The 21,875-nt window shown below is 49.4% G+C and overlaps 1 protein-coding gene across 2 annotated transcripts; it reads left to right on the top strand.

Annotated features, from left to right (window-relative positions):
• The first annotated feature begins 1,223 nt into the window (after nt 1-1,223).
• Nucleotides 1,224-21,067, top strand: LOC118726838 (SLP adaptor and CSK interacting membrane protein). 2 transcript variants are annotated; one of them, XM_036452071.2, is made up of 5 exons: nt 1,224-1,321; nt 12,633-12,765; nt 14,840-14,903; nt 18,527-18,600; nt 20,533-21,067. In XM_036452071.2, exons 1-5 carry the CDS (start codon nt 1,307-1,309, stop codon nt 20,739-20,741), a joined length of 495 nt encoding a protein of 164 aa, XP_036307964.1. In that variant the 5' UTR covers nt 1,224-1,306; the 3' UTR covers nt 20,742-21,067. The 2 variants fall into 2 exon arrangements, with proteins under 2 accessions (XP_036307964.1, XP_036307963.2); XM_036452070.2 differs by lacking the exon at nt 1,224-1,321 and having other exon boundaries at nt 12,381-12,765.
• Nucleotides 21,068-21,875: the final 808 nt, after the last annotated feature.

Raw genomic sequence — 21,875 nt, 5'->3', positions numbered from 1 at the left:
CACCATTATCATATCCTAAATTCCCAAGTGTACTGGAGGCTGTTGTGATCTCTGTTCAGTTATCCTGTCTTTACCTAACTGGGGCCACCAGAGGGCACCATCTATTCTCCTTGACCTCTCCCTCCCTGCCCCCCTTCCCCCGGCCCTCCAGCTGCCCAAATCTGCAGGTTGCTTTTCAGTTGCGCGGAAAGGCCACCCTAACTTCCTGCCTTCCTCTTGTGGTGGAAAGAGGATGGTGGAGCCAGGAAAAGAGTATTGGCAACAGGAAGTGGGCAGGTCCGCATGCCCCGGTGTGGGGTGCGAAACTTTGCTCTCAGGACTCTGTCTGCCAACACTCAGCACTCCCGGTCAGCTGGGACACAACCACCAGCGGCTCTCACCGCACTCTGGCTTGGTTTATCCACGTTCTCTCCTCCGCTGGGTGAGCTCCTACCCATCCTTCAAGGCCCAGATCAAATCCTACCATTGGGCCCTCTCAGTCCTCCTGCCTCTGTGCTCCCCGGCACCAGCATTCATGGCTCCCAGTAGCCATGACTCATGTTCCCTCTGTCCTGGAGAACATGCTTTCCACCTGGAACCATGGCTTGCTCAGCTCAGACCTGTGAGCAGGAGGCCTGGCACAGACAGACGGTCGTTGAACCTCACCTACATTCTGTTATGTTTTCACCTCCCCTTGAGAGGCAGGTGCCGGGTCTGATTCTTCCTTCTGGCCCTCACACTGTCCAGCACAGGAGTTAGCAAATAGGACCTCAGTTTTGCTAGAACGATGCTGCCTCCTTAGTTCGAGGAGGTGTCATCCCTCCTCTCTGTGGATGTCTTCTTTCGGTCGGCACCTAACTGTCCGGCGTTTTCTGTTGTTCCTGGTCTGTGCCGGGTCCCATGGCTGGAAGGTAGACCAGGAGGTGCCCTGTCCCAGCGGGGGGAGCAGAGAATAACAGAGATTTCATGGCACTGTCCCTGGAACTGTTCCCTTAACAGTTCTCAAGGGAACTCCTTCCTTTTACAAATGAGGAAACTGAGGCTCCGGCAGGGGAGGGTTTCACGTAGGAAGTTGTTGGTGAACAGAGCCTGGGATTCCCTGGAAGGAGGGCTGGTGGCCGGGGGGTCGGGCTGGCCACTCCCGTGGGCCGGGCAGAAAGGGGAAGTGCGCTCAGGCTGCGCTTGCCACTCTGGGCGGGGAGGGCTGTGGGCTGGGAGGGCTGTGGGCTGGGAGGGCTGTGGGCAAGGAGCACCTCCCGTCAGCTGTGCCGGAGCCGGAGCCACGACACTCAGGACAACGCTGTCCCCCAGCTGCTCACATCTGGACATGCCGGCAGCCCAGGTAGGCCTCTGGGCCGTGGCCGTGTGAGGGACTGTCTGGGCTTGCGTCGGGGGCTGTCGCTGGAGCCTCGGGAGGACCGCTGGGTGGGGTGGGGGAAACACTGGTCTTGGGGATCCACTGGGGTCGCTGGCTGGGCCACCTCGGACTCACCGGCCTCCACTTCCTCACGTGCATGTTGGGCCATGAGGAAGCCTGTGCCTCAGGCCGCAATGACAATGACAATGACAATGACAATGACAATGACTGGGAGGGAGATGTGTGTGCTGCAAAGGGGCTGTTCTCACTCTGGATCTCGATGGCCAGTTTTGGTAACTGAGGCCCCTAGTGGGTCTGTTGGGGATGGAGGTGTTGACTGTGCGAACTTGGGGCTACATCTTGGAGCTGTTGGATGGAAGCCCTGGAGCCCCACCAGCCGGCTGAGGTCTGCTTGTCCCTGGGTCTCTGGCACCCGGGAAAGAAGACATGTGTTGGGTTGGAGTCAGATCCCCATTTTGTCACCCGCTCCTGCCCGCTGGGAAATCACTGAGGAGGAGCCTGGGGCTCGTCGCTGTGGCTCCCACTTCCACGTGCTCCCGCATCACTGGTCCCGAAAGCCATCCCCTTTCCCGGCCCCTCCGCACACCCTCCTCTGCGGGAGCGTGGAAAGTGGTCGCTGCAGAGCCTGGAGAAGACAGGCCTGGCGCTTCTTTCTATCTTCTTTAGGGTCTTCCTCTTCCCACTCTCCCCACTCGCCTACTCTCTCCCTCCCTACCCCCCCCTAAAACTGGGAAACTGCGGAGAAATAGGGGAACGAGACCCCCAAATTCCACCACCTCACAACTGCGGGAGATGGGTTGGTTTTGTCTTCTAATCTTATTTCCCTGGGTACCGATTTTGAAAAGTTCTCATTGTTTTGTGTTGGTGTACATACATTCTAGACACAGAAATACAGACTTCAGCCTGTGACCAGGGCCCTGGCATCCCGGTGCCCTCCACCCACTGTAACGCCAGTGTTACTGCCAGGGGGCCCTGAGCCACAGGTTTTGAGTTCTCCTCCACCGTCTCAGAGCCGAGCAGACAAGAAAAGTAAGGGCAGGAGACAGGACGGAGGAGGGCCTCCTGGGGTGGAGAAGCCCCGGGACAAATGTGCCAGGAGGCTGGATAGTCTCACTCGGGAAGACACTGCTAAGGGCCAGCACATCCCAGCGACGTCTCAGAGACACTGAAACAGCCGCCAGTTTGCAAACAGGGACCAGCTCTTTTTAAGACTTGCTACCTCACTCAGCAAGCGCTCCACCGGAGAGCCTCCGGCAGAGGCTCTGTCTCGGACAAGGCAGGCGAGGGAGGCTGTGGCCAAGTCCAGGCAGTCCTGGGCAGCCCGGTGCTGGGTGGGGATTCAGGTCCCTCCAGCTTCCTGCTGAGCTGTGGGCAAGCCGGCCTCCTCCTACAGGCACTTGTCCAAGACCTCCTCCAACTCAGCTTTCTAAAACTCTGTTTTCCCTACACACTCATCCTACACACACTTTTTGGGGACCCATGACTGTTTCAGATAATTTCTTTTTCTTGAGAAAAACTCAAGTTTTCTACATACAGGACATGACCTTTGGTGGGTTGTGCAATACATTTGGGGGCGTACACTTAGTACCTTTTTCATTAAATCGGCTGGAATAGGTGAGAAAAGGTTGGTGTGCATCACACGTCGTGAAGACATTTTATAAAATTTGTTTCATTTATGTGAATAGGCGGGTAGCTGTCACTGTCACATGGCAAGTTGTATTTCTTGCTCTAGAGAGAGAGAGAGAGAGAGAGAGAGAGAGAGAGAGAGAGAGAGAGAGAGAGAGAAGGCACGCCCTAGCGGATTTGGCTCAATGGATAGAGTATTGGCCTGGAGACTGAAGGGTCCCAGGTTCCATTCCAGTCAAGGGCATATGCCTGGACTGTGGGCTCAACCCCCCAGTGGAGAGTATGCAGGAGGCAGCTGGTCAGTGATTCTCTCTCATCACTGATTTCTCTCTCTCTCTCTCTCTCTCTCTCTCTCTCTCTCTCTCTCTCTCTCCCCCCTCTTTTTCTCTCTCCCTCTCTCTCTCCTTCCCTCTTTATCTCTTCCTCTCTGAAATCAATAAAAATATATTTAAAAAGCAAACAAACAAAAAAAGCAAGTTCTAAAGAAACCCACAGCCTCTGGAATTCGGGGGTGGCCAGTGAGTATGGCTTCTGTCACTGACGCCCCCGAAGTGCCTTTTGGGGAAGTGAGACTTGGGGGCTGGTGGCTTTTGCTTTGAGCTGCTCGCCTACCCTGACATCACTCAGCATTGCATCAGGCTCGCTGCCACGGGTGTCTCAGATTCCTGAAGAATGAGGAGAAGCGAGAGAGAAACTGGACCTTGACCCTCCAAAGCTTGCACGGCCTGTGCTTCCCTGCCAGCTGTTCGATGCCAACAGCGGAGGGCAGACGGAGGGCAGGGGGCCGGCCCCAGGCCCTGTGCCCCAGGGAGGTGGCTTAGGATTCGAATGCACAGCGTCTGAAATTCAGACCGGAGGTCCACACTGCCTACTACCCTGCACGGTCCCACCAATAACAGAGGAAAGAATCCGGGCATCCTTCATTCCTATAGTCACAGACACACAGGGTGTGCCCACTGCGTGTCAGGTGACGTCTGAGGCTCTGAGAGTCACAGCCATGACGGGATGAGGGCTCTTTGGAAGAAAGAATGTCTTTTGTGTATTGACCATAACATCCTGGAGGAGGGGGTGTGTGTGTGACTGCCTCCCACTCCCCACCCAGCACCCTGCCCGTGGACTCTGCCTCCTATGCAGACAGAATGGAAGGTTTGGGTGCCATCTGCCAGCTCCTGCCCCCGTGCCCCGGGTTGGTTCCGTCCACCCGCACACCCTCCCCCGACCCTGCTCCCTTGTAAAGTGTCCTTCTCCCACCTGGCCTGCAGAGGCTCCTTCTCTCTTCCAACCCTGCATTCCGTTCCTGTTCTCTCTCCTGGCTCCTTCACCATTTATAACACACCAAAGTCTCCCATTTCTTAAACAGACAATCTCTTCTCAGCCTCCGTTTCTGCCCTCCTTTACATTCAGGCTTCCCTTGCCGTCTGAGCTTTCCTCACTCAGAGCCAGCAGTCTTGAAGCTGTTAGCAGTCATGGAGATCTCAGAGTGAGGGGGATCCAGCAGTCCTGAGGGCAGGGGGACCGAGGAGACAGGGAGACAGGACAGGGGGCATCTGTGAAGTGGGGGAGAGGAGAGAAGAAGCAGGGAGGAGGATGCGTACGCTATGGCTCTTCGTTCCCACATCAGACTCCTTACGATTATAGTCTATTAAAGACTTTGGCTAGAATTCTAGGATGCCCCTGCCCCTGCCAGTGCCCAGGGAAGGAGCCCAGGGATCCACCGAAGTCGTGCACACCGAGTAAAAACCAGCTTCTCTTCCTCCACTTCCCGCACGCACAGGCAAATGAGGGGAAGAGGAAGAGAAGGGAGCATGGCACTTGTCTCCGGAGAGAAGGGACTTGATAATGATGAAATTGCAGGCAGACAGGAAACCTAGCTGGGTCCCAGGAGTCTTTGTTAATGCCTTTCACTCCACCCAGCTGCTGCTGCTGCTTCTGACTGTGGTGGAAACAAGTGTCCAGCTTGTTATTATTATTATTTTTTTTTAAGACTCTGGTGTCTGCATTTTTTTTCAAAAAATATATTTTATTGATCTTTTACAGAGAGGAAGGGAGAGGACTAGAGAACTAGAAACATCAATGAGAGAGAAACATTGACCAGCTGCCTCCTGCACACCCCCTACCGGGGATGTGCCCGCAACCAAGGTCCATGCCTCTGACCGGAATCAAACCTGGGACCTTTCAGTCCGCAGACCGATGCTCTATCCACTGAGCCAAACAAGTTTTGGCTGGAGTCTGCATTTTATACTTCTCCCAAGGCCCTTGCTTAATGGTCACCAGCTAGGGCCCTAGAGTCAGAAAGACCTGGGTTTGGCTTTTGATTTTTCTACTTGCGAGCTCTGCAACTTTGGGTGAGTCATTGAGCTCTTGTAAGCCTCTATTTTCTTATCTGTAAAATGGGATCATATTTATGGCCTGCCTTAGAGAGCCTTTGTGAGGATGAAATGAACCGTGTGCAGAGTATAGAACTCCTGGTAAGTTAGCAGGTGCTTGATCCTTTGTAAAGTGCATTTTCATATTTAGGTTCTCATTATGTGTCACAAGCCACAGCTAAAAGCTGAGGTCTTGCCAGTTTTGGAAGTTCTTGAATGGGGGTTCGGCTTTCGGTTCTGTAATGAAAAGGAACTTTTATCAGCTTGGTGTCAGGTTGGCAGCGTAAAGAGAGCGTGAACTTTGGCCTCAGAAAGAGCTGAGCTGCCTTCTTAGAATAGTCCATCACTAGCTGTGTTGTCTTTAGCAAATTGCTTAACCTGAGTTCTACCTCCTCATCTGTCAAATGAGAGCAATCGTATCCCCCTCCCCATTATATAACAAGGTTTTAATAAAGATTAAGTGATCAACCTTGGCCTCTTATGAGATCAATTGAGAACTTTAGGCAAACAAAAGAAATCTTGTTCTAGCTGGTTTAGCTCAGTGGATAGAGCATTGGCCTGAAGACTGAAGGTTCCTGGGTTCGATTCTGATCAAGGACACTTGTACCTCGGTTGCAGGCTTGATCCCATCTCTGGTCGAGGTGTGCTCCAGAGGTAACTAATGGATGTGTTTCTCTCACATCATTTTTTCTCTCTCTCTCCCACTTCCTTTCACTCTCTAAAAAATCAATGGAAAATATCCTCAGGTGAGGATTATCAAACACACACACACACACACACACACACACACACACACACCCCTCGATGGCCAGGCCCCAGCCCAGATTAATTTAATCAGAGTATCTGATGCACTGCAGACAGGAGCAGCTTTTCCAGCTCCCCCCCAGTGATTCCAGGGTTGGGAACTTAGGCTGTTCTTCCGGTTCTTGACCCAGGGCTTGCCACACTCAAGCGGCCTGATAACTAATAATATAATGTGCTCCCATATTTCCCCTCAGTCCTCCTTCTTCCATCCATGGGGTCCACCAAGAGGCCCTGCAGCTCCCTGACTTCCTCCCTACCGCTGGGACCCTTCCACCTGTACGTGTGGACTCGGCCTCTCACACCCCCCCACCCCCACCCCACCCCCACCCCCACCTCGTGCTCTGGAGCCTGATGCCCTAGGGGTTTGGAGTTGGACCAGCTCTGGTCTCACCTTGACTCTTACCCTCTTCTGCCCTGTCCTGGGTGGAGGGCACTCATGCTGGCTCACAGGGCCCGCATTGTCTCTGAGTCCTGCCTGGAGAGCCTTCCGGCGTCAGAGAAGTGCAGCCCTGCTCACCTTGAAGGGGGAGGAGGGAGCCGGGAGCCAAGGAACATGAGCAGCCTCCGGAAGCTGAAGAGGACCAGGCACAGCTTCTCCGGGAGATCCTCCAGCAGGGCACACAGCCCCTGCCTCACTTTCATGTTAGCCCAGTGACATCATGCTGGACTTTAGACCTCCAGAACATTCGTGTGTGTTTTGTTTGTTTAAAAGATATTTTTTTGTTTGATTATTTTAATCCTCACCCAAGAATGTGCTTTTATTAACTTTTTAGAAAGCGAGGAAGTGGAAAGGAGAGAGGGAAAGAGGAAGAGAGAGAGAGAGAGAGAGAGAGAGAGAGAGAGAGAGAGAATTGATTGGCTGCTCTATTGCATGGGATGATGCCCAAACTGAGCCATATAGGCCAGGGCTACATTTGTACATTTGGTTTTTGGTGTGTGTGTGTGTGTGTGTGTGTGTGTGTGTTTTAAATATATATATATATATATATATATATATATATATATATATATATATATTTTAATATATTTTTATTGATTTTATACAGAGAGGAAGGGAGAGAGACAGAGAGCTAGAAACATCAATGAGAGAGAGTCATTGATCAGCCGCCTCCTGCACACCCCCCACTGGGGATATGCCCGCAACCAAGGTACATGCCCTTGACCGGAATCGAACCCGGGACCCTTCAGTCCCCAAGCCGACGCTCTATCCATTGAGCCAAACCGGTCCCGGCTAAATATATATATTTTTTAAAAATATATTTTATTGATATTTTACAGAGAGGAAGAGAGGGATAGAGAGTTAGAAACATCAATGAGAGAGAATCATTGATCAGCTGCCTCTTGCACACCCCCTACTGGAGATGTGCCTGCAACCAAGGTACATGCCCTTGACCAGAATTGAACCTGGGACCTTTCAGTCTGCAGGTTGACGTTCTATCCACTGAGCCAAACCGGTTTCGGCTAAATATATTTTTTATTGATTTCAGAGAGGAAGGGATAGAAACATCAATGATGAGAGAGACTCATTGATCAGCTGCCTCCTGCACGCCTCCTGCTGGGGATTGAACCTGCAACCCGGGCATGCGCCTTGACAGGGAATCAAACTGTGACCTCCTGGTTCATAGGCCAACGCTCAACCCCTGACCCACACTGGCTGGGCCACATTTGTGTGTTCTAAGGCTCTATGCTATGTTTGTGGTGATTTGTGAGAACGGCCCTCAGAAAGGACTTGGTCCTAAATGCTGCTGCCCGGGCTCCTGCCTTGTTCCAGTGAGGAGCGGCCTCCCTCAGTGACATCTCAGTTCAACGCTAAACACTTAAGTTACTTTTGATTACTCATTCTATTTTAAACATTTAGTTGTGCTTTTTCTAAAACTTCAGTCCTTGACTCAAAGCTCTCCCCTTGGCCCCAGTGAAGAGAGTCAAGAGGGGGGTGAGGCTGCCCTGGCTCCCTCTGCACTCCTCCCCTGCACTCTCTCCTCTGGGGTCGGATAGAGGAGGAAAGATGGGGGCCAGCAGTTCTCTCAGGAAATCTCCCGTCAGTGGGCTGCTCCTGCTGAGCTGGTTTGTGGTGTTGAGTGAAGACCCTGGTCCTTGAGCCCCTGGCCCTTGAGAGGTTTCTTGAAAACCCTGGAGAGACCCCGCGGCATCGCTGAGCTGACTGCCAGCATCCTCTCATACAAGCACCCCTTTGCCCCATGCTGCGGTGGCTCCACCGTCTCATCTCCTCCAGGCCCGCTGTCACGGGTGGGATTCGGCTCGCACACCTTCCAGGGCCTGACCGGATCACACAGCTACCACACGCTGCCCCTGGCAGGACTCCTGCCATCGCTCCCAGAACTCCTCTCACCGCTCTGGTGGCACCCTGGCCATGACACTACGCTGGTGGCCCAGAGGACACCCTGGCCATGACACTACGCTGATGGCCCAGAGGACACCCTACTGGGAATGGGATGTGCTACACACACACACACACACACACACACACACACACACACACACAACTTCCTCGGCTGCACTCTCTCCAAAAAGACAAGTTCTGCTGACGGGGGTCCACGGGGAAGGTGACTGTTTCTCTGGTCTGAGAATTCGGATTCTAAGAACTTGGGGGGCTTATTCTCAATGTGGGCCTCAGTCATTCCGGGGACTCCCTTGGCTCCTCACACCACATATCAGCACCACAGGGAAGTTCCTCTCAAAGTAAAATACCCTGAATCCCGTTTGGTTTTCGTTGATCACTTGGGAGCATCCTGACTAAGGTCAACAGAGGAAGGCTCTGTCGCACAGAAAGCATCTGCCCTCCTCCCCGCCCAGGTGGCCTGGGGCAGGCCGCGTCCCCTCCGTGTCCGCTCTGGCGCCGTGGAAAGGAGAGCGGAGGCGAGGCTGGGGTGAGGGGAGAGGTGGGAAAGCAGTGTGGACGGCTGGGTGCCCTGAACACACTCGAAGCATCTGATGGAAAATCAAATCCACACGCTCTGTCAGAACAAAACTGCGAAGCGGCCTGTAGTTTCACTTTCTGACGTAATTTCTTTGAACTTAAAATCTGAGCTGTGGCTTTTCATGGAAGTTACACTGTGTGGTTGGTTGGCTCTTTTTTCCGTTTTACCAAACTCAAAGCTTTGAAACATCACGTAACCCAGACGGTTTAGAGTCACAGCCCCCTGTCTTCCCACTTTCCTCCTGCCGCCCAGTCAGGCTCCTCAGATGCAAACGCTTTGAACTCCTGTGTCCCGGCACTTACTCCTGGTGCTCTACAGAGATGTTCGTGCTGCTCTGTGGAGAAATCCTCAAAAGTAAGACAAAGAGACAAAAAGAACAAAATAGGAGAGGAAAATTCGACAAAGAGACTCGCATTTGAATTTGTGAAAAGTGAAGGGAAAAAGGGAGAGAAGAAATCCTATTTATCTGACTATCCACTCGCCTATCTGTTTATCAGGTTCCCCAGAGTTAAGAAGGTAAGATTCCAAAAAATAATGATAATAAATTTTTTTTCAAGTAAGAAATAAAAGACTTCTTTTTTTTTTAAAGTGAGATTCTAATTTAGATTTGTTGAACAAAGAGGCCGTACTCTGATACATGGCAGCATCTTCTTCTTTAAAAAAAAAAAAAAAAAAAAAAAAAATTATTGATTTGAGAGAGAGAGAGAGAAATAGAGAGAAATATCAATGAGAGAGAAACATGGATGAGCTGCCTCCTGCAGCACCTGGGCATGTGCTTTGACTGGGTATTGAGCCCTGGCAACCTCTTGGTTCATGAGACAACACTCAACCAACTGAGCTTCGCTGGCCGGGCACATGGTAGCTTCTTATGTCCAGTGCCCTCTGGCCTCATTGAGCCCTGAAAAACCCATGTTCACAGCTCCATTTAAAGTCAAGTTCCTAGTCTCCATGGCTTCTTTTCCCCTTTGCTCTTCTTCCTCTGTTACCGTATTTTTCGGACCATAAGACGCACCGGACCATAAGACGCACCAGTTTTTAGAGAAGGGAAATGAAAAAAAAAAAAGATTCTGAAACAAATAGTGTCCTAAAATATTTTATGTGCATTAAAACCCAACATCACAGTCATAAACACATGTAATCAACCCTATAAAGTAAACAGCAGCATTTAGAACCATTTTAGAGCCGGGCAAGCACACAGAGACCACACAGAGCCGAGCAAGTAAAAAAACTTTTTTTTTTAAAAGTATATGTGTAGGCTATATTTGGACCATAAGACGCAGGGACATTTTCCCCCCACTTCTGGGGGGGGGGGGAGAGAAAGTGCGTCTTATGGTCCAAAAAATACGGTACTTTGTGTGTCCTGAGGGTGATCTACCACAAACCTCTGCCTGCTGCCTGCCTGGCAGACGAGCTATCCCTGCTTTCTGGTCGTTGACCCTTTGCTGTCCTAAGAGTAAATCCCCAGCACCTTTACCAATATGGACAAATGACAAAAACAATGTTGAGCAAAAAAGGAAACCGCAGAATGATGAGTATAGCACTGTGCTGGATATGCATGGCTGGTTTTGCCACACATAAGTTTATTAATAGGCAAAGAGCACTATATCTGATTAAGCCAAACCTCCACTAAGGAAACAAAACAAAATTTGGAACTGAAAATCCAAATTGTAGTGTAACAACTTCATAGATGACCACACTGTGCCAGTAACGTCCATTTTTAAATAGCAGCCGAGTCAGAAAGGTCCTCATGGTGAGAATGGCTTCCTCTGCCCCCTGCCTGGGTCCCTATTGACATTGTTAATATTACTCCAAAGCATGAATCAGGCCCTAGCTGGTTTGGCTCAGTGGATAGAGCGTCGGCCTGTGGACTGAAGGGTCCCGGGTTCGATTCCGGTCAAGGGCACATGCCTGGGTTGTGGGCTCAATCCCCAGGAGGGATTATGCAGGAAGTAGCTGATTAATGAGCCTCTCTCTTTGTTGATGCTTCTATCTCTCTCTCCCTCTCCCTTTCTCTCTGAAATGAATGAATCAGAAATAGTGCTACATCAGCCCCCCTGGTGAGCTTCCATTGGCTAGATGGTGACAAGGAAGCTGATTCTCACATAACCAGGATATTCCAGGATCTCTCCCAGGCCTCAGGGATCATTTCTAGTTCAATATCCAAATGAACTGTCGGGGTGCCCATTCCATGGGAGAGGGAGCCCAGCCCCTCCCCAGAGTCTCCCTGAATTCCTGAAGGCCACTCCCACATTCGTCCTGCAGCCTGCTCCCACTGTCTGTCCCTTGGGGCCCACAGCCACCATTCCCTCTGCTTGCCGCTGTGTCACCCCTGGCCTGGAAACCCGCTGCACACGTGTCATTTTTCTCCAGGTCCTGTTCATACAAGCCCCGGTTGTGCAATTCAACGGAAGATTTTATTACAAACCTTCTGTTTGGGACCAGAAGAGTGCAACCATTTCAGAGCCGACATTAGGCAGAATGGTCCCACAGAGGCACTGGTCACTTTCCATTGGGGAACCCCCCCAACCCCACCTGTTTAAACAAAAACTCCCAAGATTCTCTCTCCATGTTGTGAATTAAGCCCCTGTTGCCTGTTTGATATAAAAACAGCTGCATGGTGGGGGAGGTAAGAGGGGAGAGGTAATCAACCAAAGACCTTGTATGTGTGTATATATAACCCATGGACACGGACATATGATGCTGAAGGCCTTGGGCAGGGGGCCTGGAGGGAGTTAATGGGGGGGAAAGGGGCACTCACGTAATACTTACAACAGTAAAGATTTAAAAAAAAAAAAAAAAAGACACAAATTTTTAAAAAATAGAAAAAAGAAACCTGCATGGGAGACATCTATAATACTGTCAACAACAAAATAAAAATTAAAAAAAAATTTTTAAATATATTTTATTGATTTTTTTTTTTTTTTTTTTTTTTTTTTTTTTTTTTTTTTTTTTTTTTTTTTTTACAGAGAGGAAGGGAGAGGGATAGAGAGCTAAAAACATTGATGAGAGAAACATCGACCAGCCGCCTCCTGAACACCCCCCACTGGGGATGTGCCTACAACCAATGCACATGCCCTTGACTGGAATCAAACCTGGGACCCTTCAGTCCGCAGATAGATGCTTTATCCATTGAGCCAAACCAGTTTTGGCAAAATAAAAAAAATTTAAAACTGCTGTCCGTTATTTCTTTACATGGCATTTCTCCCTCCTATTGTATGTTTGATGATATATTAAAAAAAAAAAATCAGTGATTGCATCTTTCATTTCTAGAGTGCCAAGTCAGTCCCAATCTTATTCAAACCCTCCCAAACCCCCTGGGAAGTCACAGGCCGCATCCCTCCCACATTGCAGACCAGGACACCGAGGCTCACAGAAGGTCACATGACTTGCCTGCGGTCTCCCAGCTGCTAATCGGCAGGACTTGACTGTGAGCCGGTGCCCGTCTGACCCCTAAGCAGATGTGTCCTCACCAACATGGCCGGTAACTGCCCCCACCGCCCCAGCATGCCTTCCACTCACGCCTCATTCCTCCATCTCCAGTCTCCTCAGGAACCCACGGCCATGGATTGGTGGAGGGACAATTTCTGGATCATCTTAGCGGTGGCCATCATCATCGTCTCTGTGGTCCTGGGCCTCATCATGTTCTGTGTCTGCAGGCGGCTGCTCAGACAAGGTATCGGCCGTCTCACCTGGGCAGGTAGAGGGGTGCTCAGAAGTGCATTCGGGCTCCTTTAAGAGCAAGATTAGTTCCAGGCCTGTATGGGCTGAACTTTGGATGAAGCGTGGTGCATTCTGGGTTACAGCTTGAGCCCTGCCACTAACGTGTCTCCTTTGGCCTCAGTTTCCCCATCTGCATAGTGAAGGGAGGGAGGTTAACTAAAGGCCATGGGTGAGGGCGGACCTGTTTGGAGCCTCACCGTGCTCCAGGGCTTTCTCTCTTCACTGAGCTGCTGAGCACAGCACCTCGTCTCTGAGACAGGAAGCAGAGCACCGGTTTGTGTAGAGTCAAAACCGCCTCGATTCCAAACCCATCACGCTGTACACCTTCAAGGTGTAAAGCTTTCCATACGCCAACCATCCCGCAACACGTGGTTTTTTTTTAAAAAACGGTCTTGAGGCAAGAAATATAGACTCGATTTATGATCAACTGGTTTGCCTCCCATGATTTTCTCCTCTAAGATCATACTCTGAATTCTGGTGTTACCCACCTTGGCCAGAGGTGCCTGGCATCCTCAGACATAAATAATCAGCTGCCTGGAGGTTGGCACTTACTGTGGATTAAGGACAAGTGGTTTTCCATGTTTACATTCATCACCAGAAACATGAAACCCTTGATTTGGCGGTGTGTTTTCTGGAGGCTGTATCCCTTTACATAGTGCCCTAAGCCTGGAGGACCTCTGAGGACGGTAAATACACAGTCCAGCCTCTTTTCCCAGGAGCACCCTGGGCGGGCACCCCTCCAGGATCAAGGCACTGACCTTCTGCTGCATCTGGACTCGCCTCAGAATCCTGCTTACCCCAGTGCCTGAATGTGAGGGCCGCACAAGAAGTGAAATCTGGTTGTCATTCTTTTAATCTTTTTCTATTTATTTCCTTTTTTATTATTATTAATTGGAGAGAAAAAGGGAGAGATAGAAACATCAATGATGAGAGATAATCATTGATCAGCTGCCTCCTGCACTGGGGATCGAGCCCACAACCTGGGCATATGCCCTGACTGGGAATCGAACCATAACCTCCTGGTTCACAGGTCTATGCTCAACCTCGGAGCCACACTGGCAGGGCCTCTGAACCTTCTTTTAGAGATGAGGATATTAAGATTCCGCAGGAGCCAAAACCGGTTTGGCTCAGTGGTAGAGCGTCGGTCTGCAGACTGAAAGGTCCCAGGTTCGATTCCAGTCAAGGGCATGTACATTGGTTGCGGGCACATCCCCGGTGGGGGGTGTGCAAGAGGCAGCTGGTCGATGTTTCTCTCTCATCGATGTTTCTGGCTCTCTATCTCTCTCCCTTCCTCTCTGTAAAAAATCAATAAAATATATTAAAAATAAAAAATAAAATAAAAAAGATTCCGCAGGAGGTGAAGCCTTGGCTGATGTCTCAGAGGGGTTGGTGGCAGCGCTGGGAGCAGAACTCAGGCCCACGGAGCTCCCTGTTTAATATTCTTTTCTCTCTACCCCTTCATGGCAATTAGTTATTTTATTTTATTTTCTTAATTAGTCTTATTAATGAAAATATGTATTCCTCTACTCATTTGCCTTCCTAAAATGTCTCATTCTCAGGTACAGACCAAAGTATATGCCTGAACAAAAACTTTTACCTCTTCTTTTATCTTGTCCCACTTTTGTTCACAAGCACTCTGTAATCAATAACTGAGATGCCCAGCGTGTCACCAATGGCAGACTGCTTTTCCCATTCTTTGTGTCATTTCCTCCCAACTGCACTTTCACTTACTCATTTGACCTGTATTTCTGAATGCCGTCTGTGTGCCAGGCGCAGTACCAGGCAACGAGGAAATAAACACAGCCCACGTGCTCTCGCCCTCATCGGATTAGCTCAGCCAGCCCGGGTTACAGTCCAGCTCTACCGATTTTGGGCTCTGTGTCCCTAAATCTGTTTCTTCTTGGTGGTTCTTCCAAATGCCCCGAACCAGCCTGGCTTCTGAGGATTTTTAAACTCTAAAATCACAACTTTTGCTAATTCTTCTTAAGTGAATGATGTTGTTGGTGTTGTGTTTTTTTTTTCCTTAGGAGGGAAACTGAACATTGCTAGACCCTTGAATCAAAGGCATAACGATGAAGAAATGATGTATGAGTAAGTGGGGGGATGCTTCTGCTTTTCATGTCTGAGAACCGCCTGCTCACTTCCACTCGGGGCCTACGCTGCTGTGCGAGGGCTGACGCCTGCTTTTCCTCTGCAGCCAGAGAAATGTCATGTCTGTCGAGTCTCCCCACTTTAAGGGGAGATGTCTCAGGGCTTTGGGAGTGCAGGGCACCATCTGTCTCTCTCTGCTCCCCAACTCCTCCCTCATGTCATCTAATTTCTTTTATATACATTGATTTCAGAGAGGGAGGGAGGGAGGGGGAGAGAGAGAGAGAGAGAGAGAGAGAGAGAGAGAGAGAGAGAGAGAGAGAGAGAAGAGAGATGGAAACATCAATGATGAGAGAGAAACATCAATGGGCTACCTCCCACATGCCCCCCTTCTGGGGATCGAGCCTGCAGCCCCTGCATGTGCCCTTGACTGGAATCGAACCCAGGACCCTTCAGTCTCCAGGCTGATGCTCTATTCTAGGGGTGTCCAACTCAATCAGAGAAGGGGCCAAAATCTAAAATCCAGCCTAAATCGCAGGCCGAATGGTTTACTGAACAGTCATAAACTGTCATTGTGATGGAAACGCAGCGTAGTGCAGTGATGACAGCGCGGTGCGGGCCACATTGCAAGGCCTGGCGGGACGGATTTGGCCCGCGGGCCTTGTGTTTGACACATGTGCCTATTCATTGAGCCAAATCAGCTAGGACTGTAATCTACTTTGTTAGAGGTCATAGGTCAGGTTCTGGGCACTGGGTCCCCCATTCAGGGTGAGTTCTGCCCTTCTTTTTTAAGTGGATTACAAATATGATCCTCTAAAAGCTATTGCGCTGAACAAAAACCAACTTCACTTTTGTATTTTGTAATATCTTTGGAGCTTTAAAATTGCTCTCTATGGTGGGGTCCCTCAGACCACCCTTAGGCTAGAGGATTCTCTAGGACACATGTGTCAAACACAAGGCCCGCGGGCCAAATCCGTCCCGCCAGGCCTTGCAATGTGGCCCACACCGCGCTGTCATCACTGCACTCCGCTGCGTTTCCATCACAATGACAGTTTATGACTGTTCAGTAAACCATTCGACCCGCGATTTAGGCTGGATTTTAGATTTTGGCCCCTTCTCTGATTGAGTTCGACACCCCTACTCTAGGAGGACTTACAGGACCCAGAAAAGGTGTTATAGCTACGGTATGGGCTATGACAGCGAGAGGACACAGAGTCAAACCAGCAAAGGAAGCCCTGGTCCTGGCCGAAGGCTCAGTTGGTTAGAGCCGTGGTCGGCAAACTGGAGCTCGCGAGCCACATGCGGCTCTTTGGCCCCTTGAGTGTGGCTCTTCCACAAAATACCACGGCCTGGGCGAGTCTACTTTGAAGAAGTGGCATTAGAAGAAGTTTAAGTTTTAAAAATTTGGCTCTCAAAAGAAATTTCAATCGTACTGTTGACATTTGGCTCTGTTGACTAATGAGTTTGCCAACCACTGGGTTGGAGCATTGCCTATACACCAAAAGTTTATGGGTTTGACTCCCGGTCAAGACACATACCGAGGCTGTGGGTTCAATCCCCAGTCTGATGCATACGGAAGGTAACTGATGGATGTTTCTTTCACATTGGTATTTCTCTCTCTCTCTCTCTCTCTCTCTGTCTCCTTTCTTCTCTCTCTAAAAATAAAAAATAAAAATTAATAAAAACATATCCTCAGGTGAGGGTCAAAAAACCAGCAAAAGGAAAAGGGCACGTAGAGTGGAGTCCAGGAGAGGCCAGGCACCAGCTGCCAGTTCCCCTCCCGGTGAAATCCCATGGACAGCGCTGCATCCTCCCAGCAATGCGCTGTGGCAGCCTGTGCGAAGCAGGGCCACCAGGGAAGCTCCCCTGAGCCTGGATTTCTGGGGTTTTATTGGGCTCACATAGGCATAGAGCGCCCCATAACTATTTTATCTCCTCGGCCTCCAGCCTCTCTGGGAGCCAAACTGATACAGCGTGACCCGAGGCCCTTGGCAAACACTAGCAGGCAGGCGTCCCTCATCGGTCACTTGTTAGCATAGACTATCTGGCTGGCCCAAGGCTGCCAGTACACAAAGCCACTCTTATCAGGCAGACTATCGGGGGAGCTTAGAGGCTATCTCCCAGGAGCTGGTCCAGGGCCAGTCCTTCCTTTGGAATGTACACACCGGTCTGAAATGAAATCTAGGCTCTACTAAAAGGAATTTTGCTGGGGCTCAAGGGGTCCAGACAATAGCAGGCCTCTTCCCCCACCGGTTCTGATCCGTGAGGAGTAAGACCACCATGTCATGCAGTTAGGTAACCAACATGTTGCCTTTACTGAGGACAAAACCGGCATGGCAGACTGGGGCGCTTCTCCCTGGGCAAGTGCCTTTTCTCATTCAAAACGAGGAGACCCTGCTCAGTGCACAGGCAGCTGGGCAGCATCTCAGGTCCCCTCTGCCCCCCCCCCCCAACCCTCAGGGCCACCCTTTCTCTGAATGGCCAAGACCAGAACAGAATACGTGCTTTCTGCATTCAGGCCTGCTCCAGGGGAGAACATGGGAGCAGCTGGGCTTTCCCCACATTTAGGAGTCAGGCACATCCCCTCCTCTCCTAGGAAGAGCCATGAGGGGTGCAGAAAAGGCCACTGAGGGAGCTCTTGCCATGTGTCCCTTCCCCCACTCCATCGGCAGCCGAACCTCAGAGGAGACCCAAACTTCCTCAGAAGAATCTAGGACCGCCTTGACAATCAGAGTACAGAGAGAGGAATGGGGTCTGGGTTGGAGTCTACCTTTTTGTTGAAACTTCTTAGCGCAATACGAATACAGGAAATGGCACACAGTCAGAGTACACAACTCTGTTCCAAAAACTGAACAGACCCAGGTAGCTGGCACCCGGATTTTTAAAAAAAAGTTGCTGGCACCTTATATTCCCTTTCAGTAATTCTGCCACCAGGAATACCACTACCTGAAATAGGATAGGTTAGTTCTTTCTTGCTTTTAGGCTTTCTATAAATGGAGTTGCACAGTGTGTGTTATTTTGGTGTTTGGCTTCTTTTGTTCAGCATTTTGTGAGGTTCACTGTGTGTGGTTACAGATTGCTCATTCGCACTGCTATAGAGCATTCCACTGTGAGAGGGTACCCCTGTGAATTTGTCCATTCTACAGCTGATGGGCATTTGGCGAGTGTCCAGTTTGGGACGTTATGATTAGTGCTGCTATGAACATTCAGATGAAGATATGCACACATTTCAGTAGAGTGTATATCCAGTGGTGGCATTGCTGTCACATGATGCATGTACCGTTAGCTTTAGGAATACATCCATGTTGCGAATCAAAACAGAGCTGGTGCTTACCCCCGCTCTTCGCCAGCTCAGGGGTGCCCAGGACAGGGCGCTCCACGCTCTAAGTTATAGTACTTCAACGCCCTTCCCTCAAACCCAGCTGCTCTCAGGGCTACGGGAAGTGGTTTCTTTAGGGTGCCAGCTACAAATGGGGTGTAAGATCCAGAAAGGGCAGGTAAGGCTTCCAGGTTTCAGGGACTGAGACTTGAATTACTTCCCTACTTACCTTGATGTTTCTCCCTTCAGTCCACGGACAGCGGGCATCGTCAAAACTAAACACTAACCCCTCTTTCTTTCTCCCCAGGAATGTTATCGATCAATCACCAGGCCAGTTGCCCCCTCTGCCACCCAGGGGTTTGCCTTCTCAACACAGTGACTGTAAGTATATTTTGCTGATAACAGTCCCATTCAGGGGAGGGTAACAAATTTATCCAGGCTCAGGCTGCCCATAACAATGTACTGTAGACAGGGTCCCTTAGACCCGTGGTCGGCAAACTGCAGCTCGCGAGCCACATGCGGCTCTTTGGCCCCTTGAGTGTGGTTCTTCCACAAAATACCACAGCCTGGGCGAGTCTATTTTGAAGAAGTAGCATTAGAAGAAGTTTAAGTTTAAAAAATTTGACTCTCAAAAGAAATTTCAATCGTTGTACTGTTGATATTTGGCTCTGTGGACTCATGACTTTGCCGACCACTGCCTTAGACCACAGGAACTTATTTTCTCCCAGTCTCAGAGGCTAGAAATCCAAGATGAAGGAGCCAGCTGATTTGGTTTCTGGTGAGGACTATCTTCCGGCTTGCAGATGGCTGCCTTCTCTATGGCTGCCTTCTTGCTGTGTCCTCACAGGATGGGGAGGGCTCTCTGCCGTCTCTTTTGATAAGGGCACTAATCCTGGTGGACCAGGGCTGCAGCCTTATGACCTCACTTAACATTAATTACTTCCCTACATGCCCCATCTCTCAGTACAGCCTCACTGGGGTTAGGGCTTCAAGACACAAATGTTGTGGGACATGAGCCCTCAGCCTAGGATTTGCAGATGGCAGCAACCTGTTTAAAAGAGAGGAATAAGTGTAAAAGGGTTAGACTAAGTATCCAGGCTCCCCAAATTCAACTTATACATTCACATTCAAATCCCAGCTCAGATCATGAGTGAACAGAATCGTGGGGCTGTCACTGGGCCTCTCACCCTTCTCTCAGAAAAACTGCCTGGCTTCCAATTGTTCCTTGAGCAGCTGGCCTTGCCTCATCCTTCAAGGGTCATCTCCCAGGCACCACCTCAAAGAAGCCATTCCGAATCTCCCTATCTAGAGCAATCCTGCTAATGTTCTTTATGAAACCAAAGTGTCTTATGTCTCCTAGGATGTGTCTGGAGCTTAGTAGATAATGAATAAATAATGTTGTACTTGGATGGATAGGTAATAATATTAGCCAACATTGATTTGGCATGCACTGCATATCGGGCCTTGGGCTAGGCCCTTTGTAGGCATCATCTCACTTAATTTCTCAACAACTCTAGGAGGCAGGTACATTATTATTATCCTTGACAGGTGAGGATACTTGGACACAGAGACGTTAAGTGACTCCTTCAGGGTCACACTGCTGGAGCTTGGACATGAACTTGGATCTGTCTACATGAACTCAGATCTGTCTAATTGCAGAGCTCTGCAGAAAGAGAAATGGTGGCAGTTTTCCTGGTTCTCTGAGGAAAAGATGAGACTTTGGTCCAGGCAGTTCCCACACCCATGAACAGTGGAGCTGAGCTGTTTTGTCATCCTTCCTGGAGCCGCTTTGGTCCTTTTGCTATGTACCCAGGCTGCACTGAGTTAACCTTTCGAAACATCATTGTTCCCTTTTCCTTGCATGATTGCTAATTGCTGGACTTTTAGGAGTCCAGTGAGAGTCATACATGAGCAATTGGCAATCACTTAAGAAAACAGTGCCAGTCATTGTGAGGGATGTGCCAAGAAGGAAATGTGGTTCGTATCGCTTCCTTATGAGAATCAGGATCTGTAGACACAGGCCTACTCACTTGGTTGGCTGCTGGTCAAAGGTTCTGTCTCATGGCTCCCACTGCAGTGCAGTCTTAGGCAGAGGGACGTGGCCGTCAAGATGTCTGACCAATATTTGCCATTTATTCACTTGGGTAATCCTGAGACCGTGTTGTGTCTGTGCTTCGGCTTTCTTTGTAAAATGGGGATCTGGTCCACCAAGAGACGGAAAGACTACCCGTGAAAACCAATGCTAAGCCACTTGGTCAAAAATACACACACGCACAAGAGCTTTGCATGTAAGGGCCTCTGTGTGTATTCTAGCCCCACAGGAAACCCCGAGTCAGCCACCGCCGACATACTCATTGGTAAATAAAGATAGAAATGTGAAGACGGTTTCCATCCCGAGCTACATCGAGCCTGACGGGGACTATGATGACGTTGAAATGCCTGCAGCTACGGACAGCCATCATTTTGAAACAACTGTTTCTTCTTTTTGGCAAGCTGAAAAGAGTTCGCACAGCTTATTTTAAGACCATCAGGAATGGCTGAACTTCCACGTGTCAGGTCCCAGAAGCAGTGGTAACGTTGTACAGCTCTGTAAGACACACACTCTCTGAACCCTAGCGATGAGCATCAAATGACTGCAGCCAGGGAAGGATGCGGCTGCTCAGCCCTGGAGACTGAGTCAGGCCCTGAGCTTATTGTTGAGTGAGTGTCCGCAGGAAGGACTGCTGGGCTTCATGGCTCCCACGGGGGAAAGCTGCTCTGTTCTCGGCCCCCTTCCCTCTATCCTTCCCTTCTTTGTATGGGTCTAAGATAAGGTGAGCAGATTTTAACATTGGTAAAGCGGGACACCACTGACAGGGGGGGCTGGGTTCTTGATTAGAAATTTGGTCTATATGGAGCAACAAAAATTTTCATAGAACCCAAAAATAGTATTGTAATATATATTTTTAAATGTCAACATAGATACAATTTACAAATATAATAAATAAAATTATGTATAGTATTATTTTATTCTTTGGCATATTTCTCATTTGAGTGAATCCTAACAACTGATCAACAATGCGAACTTTGATAAGCAGTTCTCGCTAATCAGTTCTCAACAATTATTTGTTATTATTAAAGTTTAACATTATAAAATTAACAAAAATAATATAAAACTCATATCCTGGCTAAATACTAGTCACGTGGCCGCTGAAAACTGTATATTCCCTTCCTGTTCTCCCACCGTTCCCTAGCTTGTTGTGCATTCTTTCCAAAAATCGGGACTTTTTAAAAAATATATATTTTATTGCCGAGACCGGTTTGGCTCAATGGATACAGCGTCGGCTTGGGGACTGAAGGGTCCCGGGTTTGATTCCGGTCAAGGGCATGTACCTTGGTTGCGGGCATATCCCCGGTAGGGGGTGTGCAAGAGGCAGCTGATCGATGACTCTCTCTTATCGATGTTTCTAACTCTGTATCTCTCTCCCTTCCTCTCTGTACAAAATCAATAAAAATATATATTAAAAAAAAATATATATATATATATATATATATATATATATATATATTATTGATTTTTTTTACAGAGAGGAAGAGAGAGAGATAGAGAGCTAGAAACGTTGATGAGAGAGAAACATTGACCAGCTGCCTCCTGCACACCCCCTACCGGGGATGTG

Source organism: Pipistrellus kuhlii, unplaced genomic scaffold (genome assembly GCF_014108245.1).
Source record: "Pipistrellus kuhlii isolate mPipKuh1 unplaced genomic scaffold, mPipKuh1.p scaffold_m20_p_23, whole genome shotgun sequence".
In the NCBI taxonomy this organism is placed as follows: Eukaryota; Metazoa; Chordata; class Mammalia; order Chiroptera; family Vespertilionidae; genus Pipistrellus; species Pipistrellus kuhlii.
The sequence above is the reverse complement of the archived record's forward strand: the minus strand, read 5'-3'. Positions and strand labels throughout refer to the sequence as shown.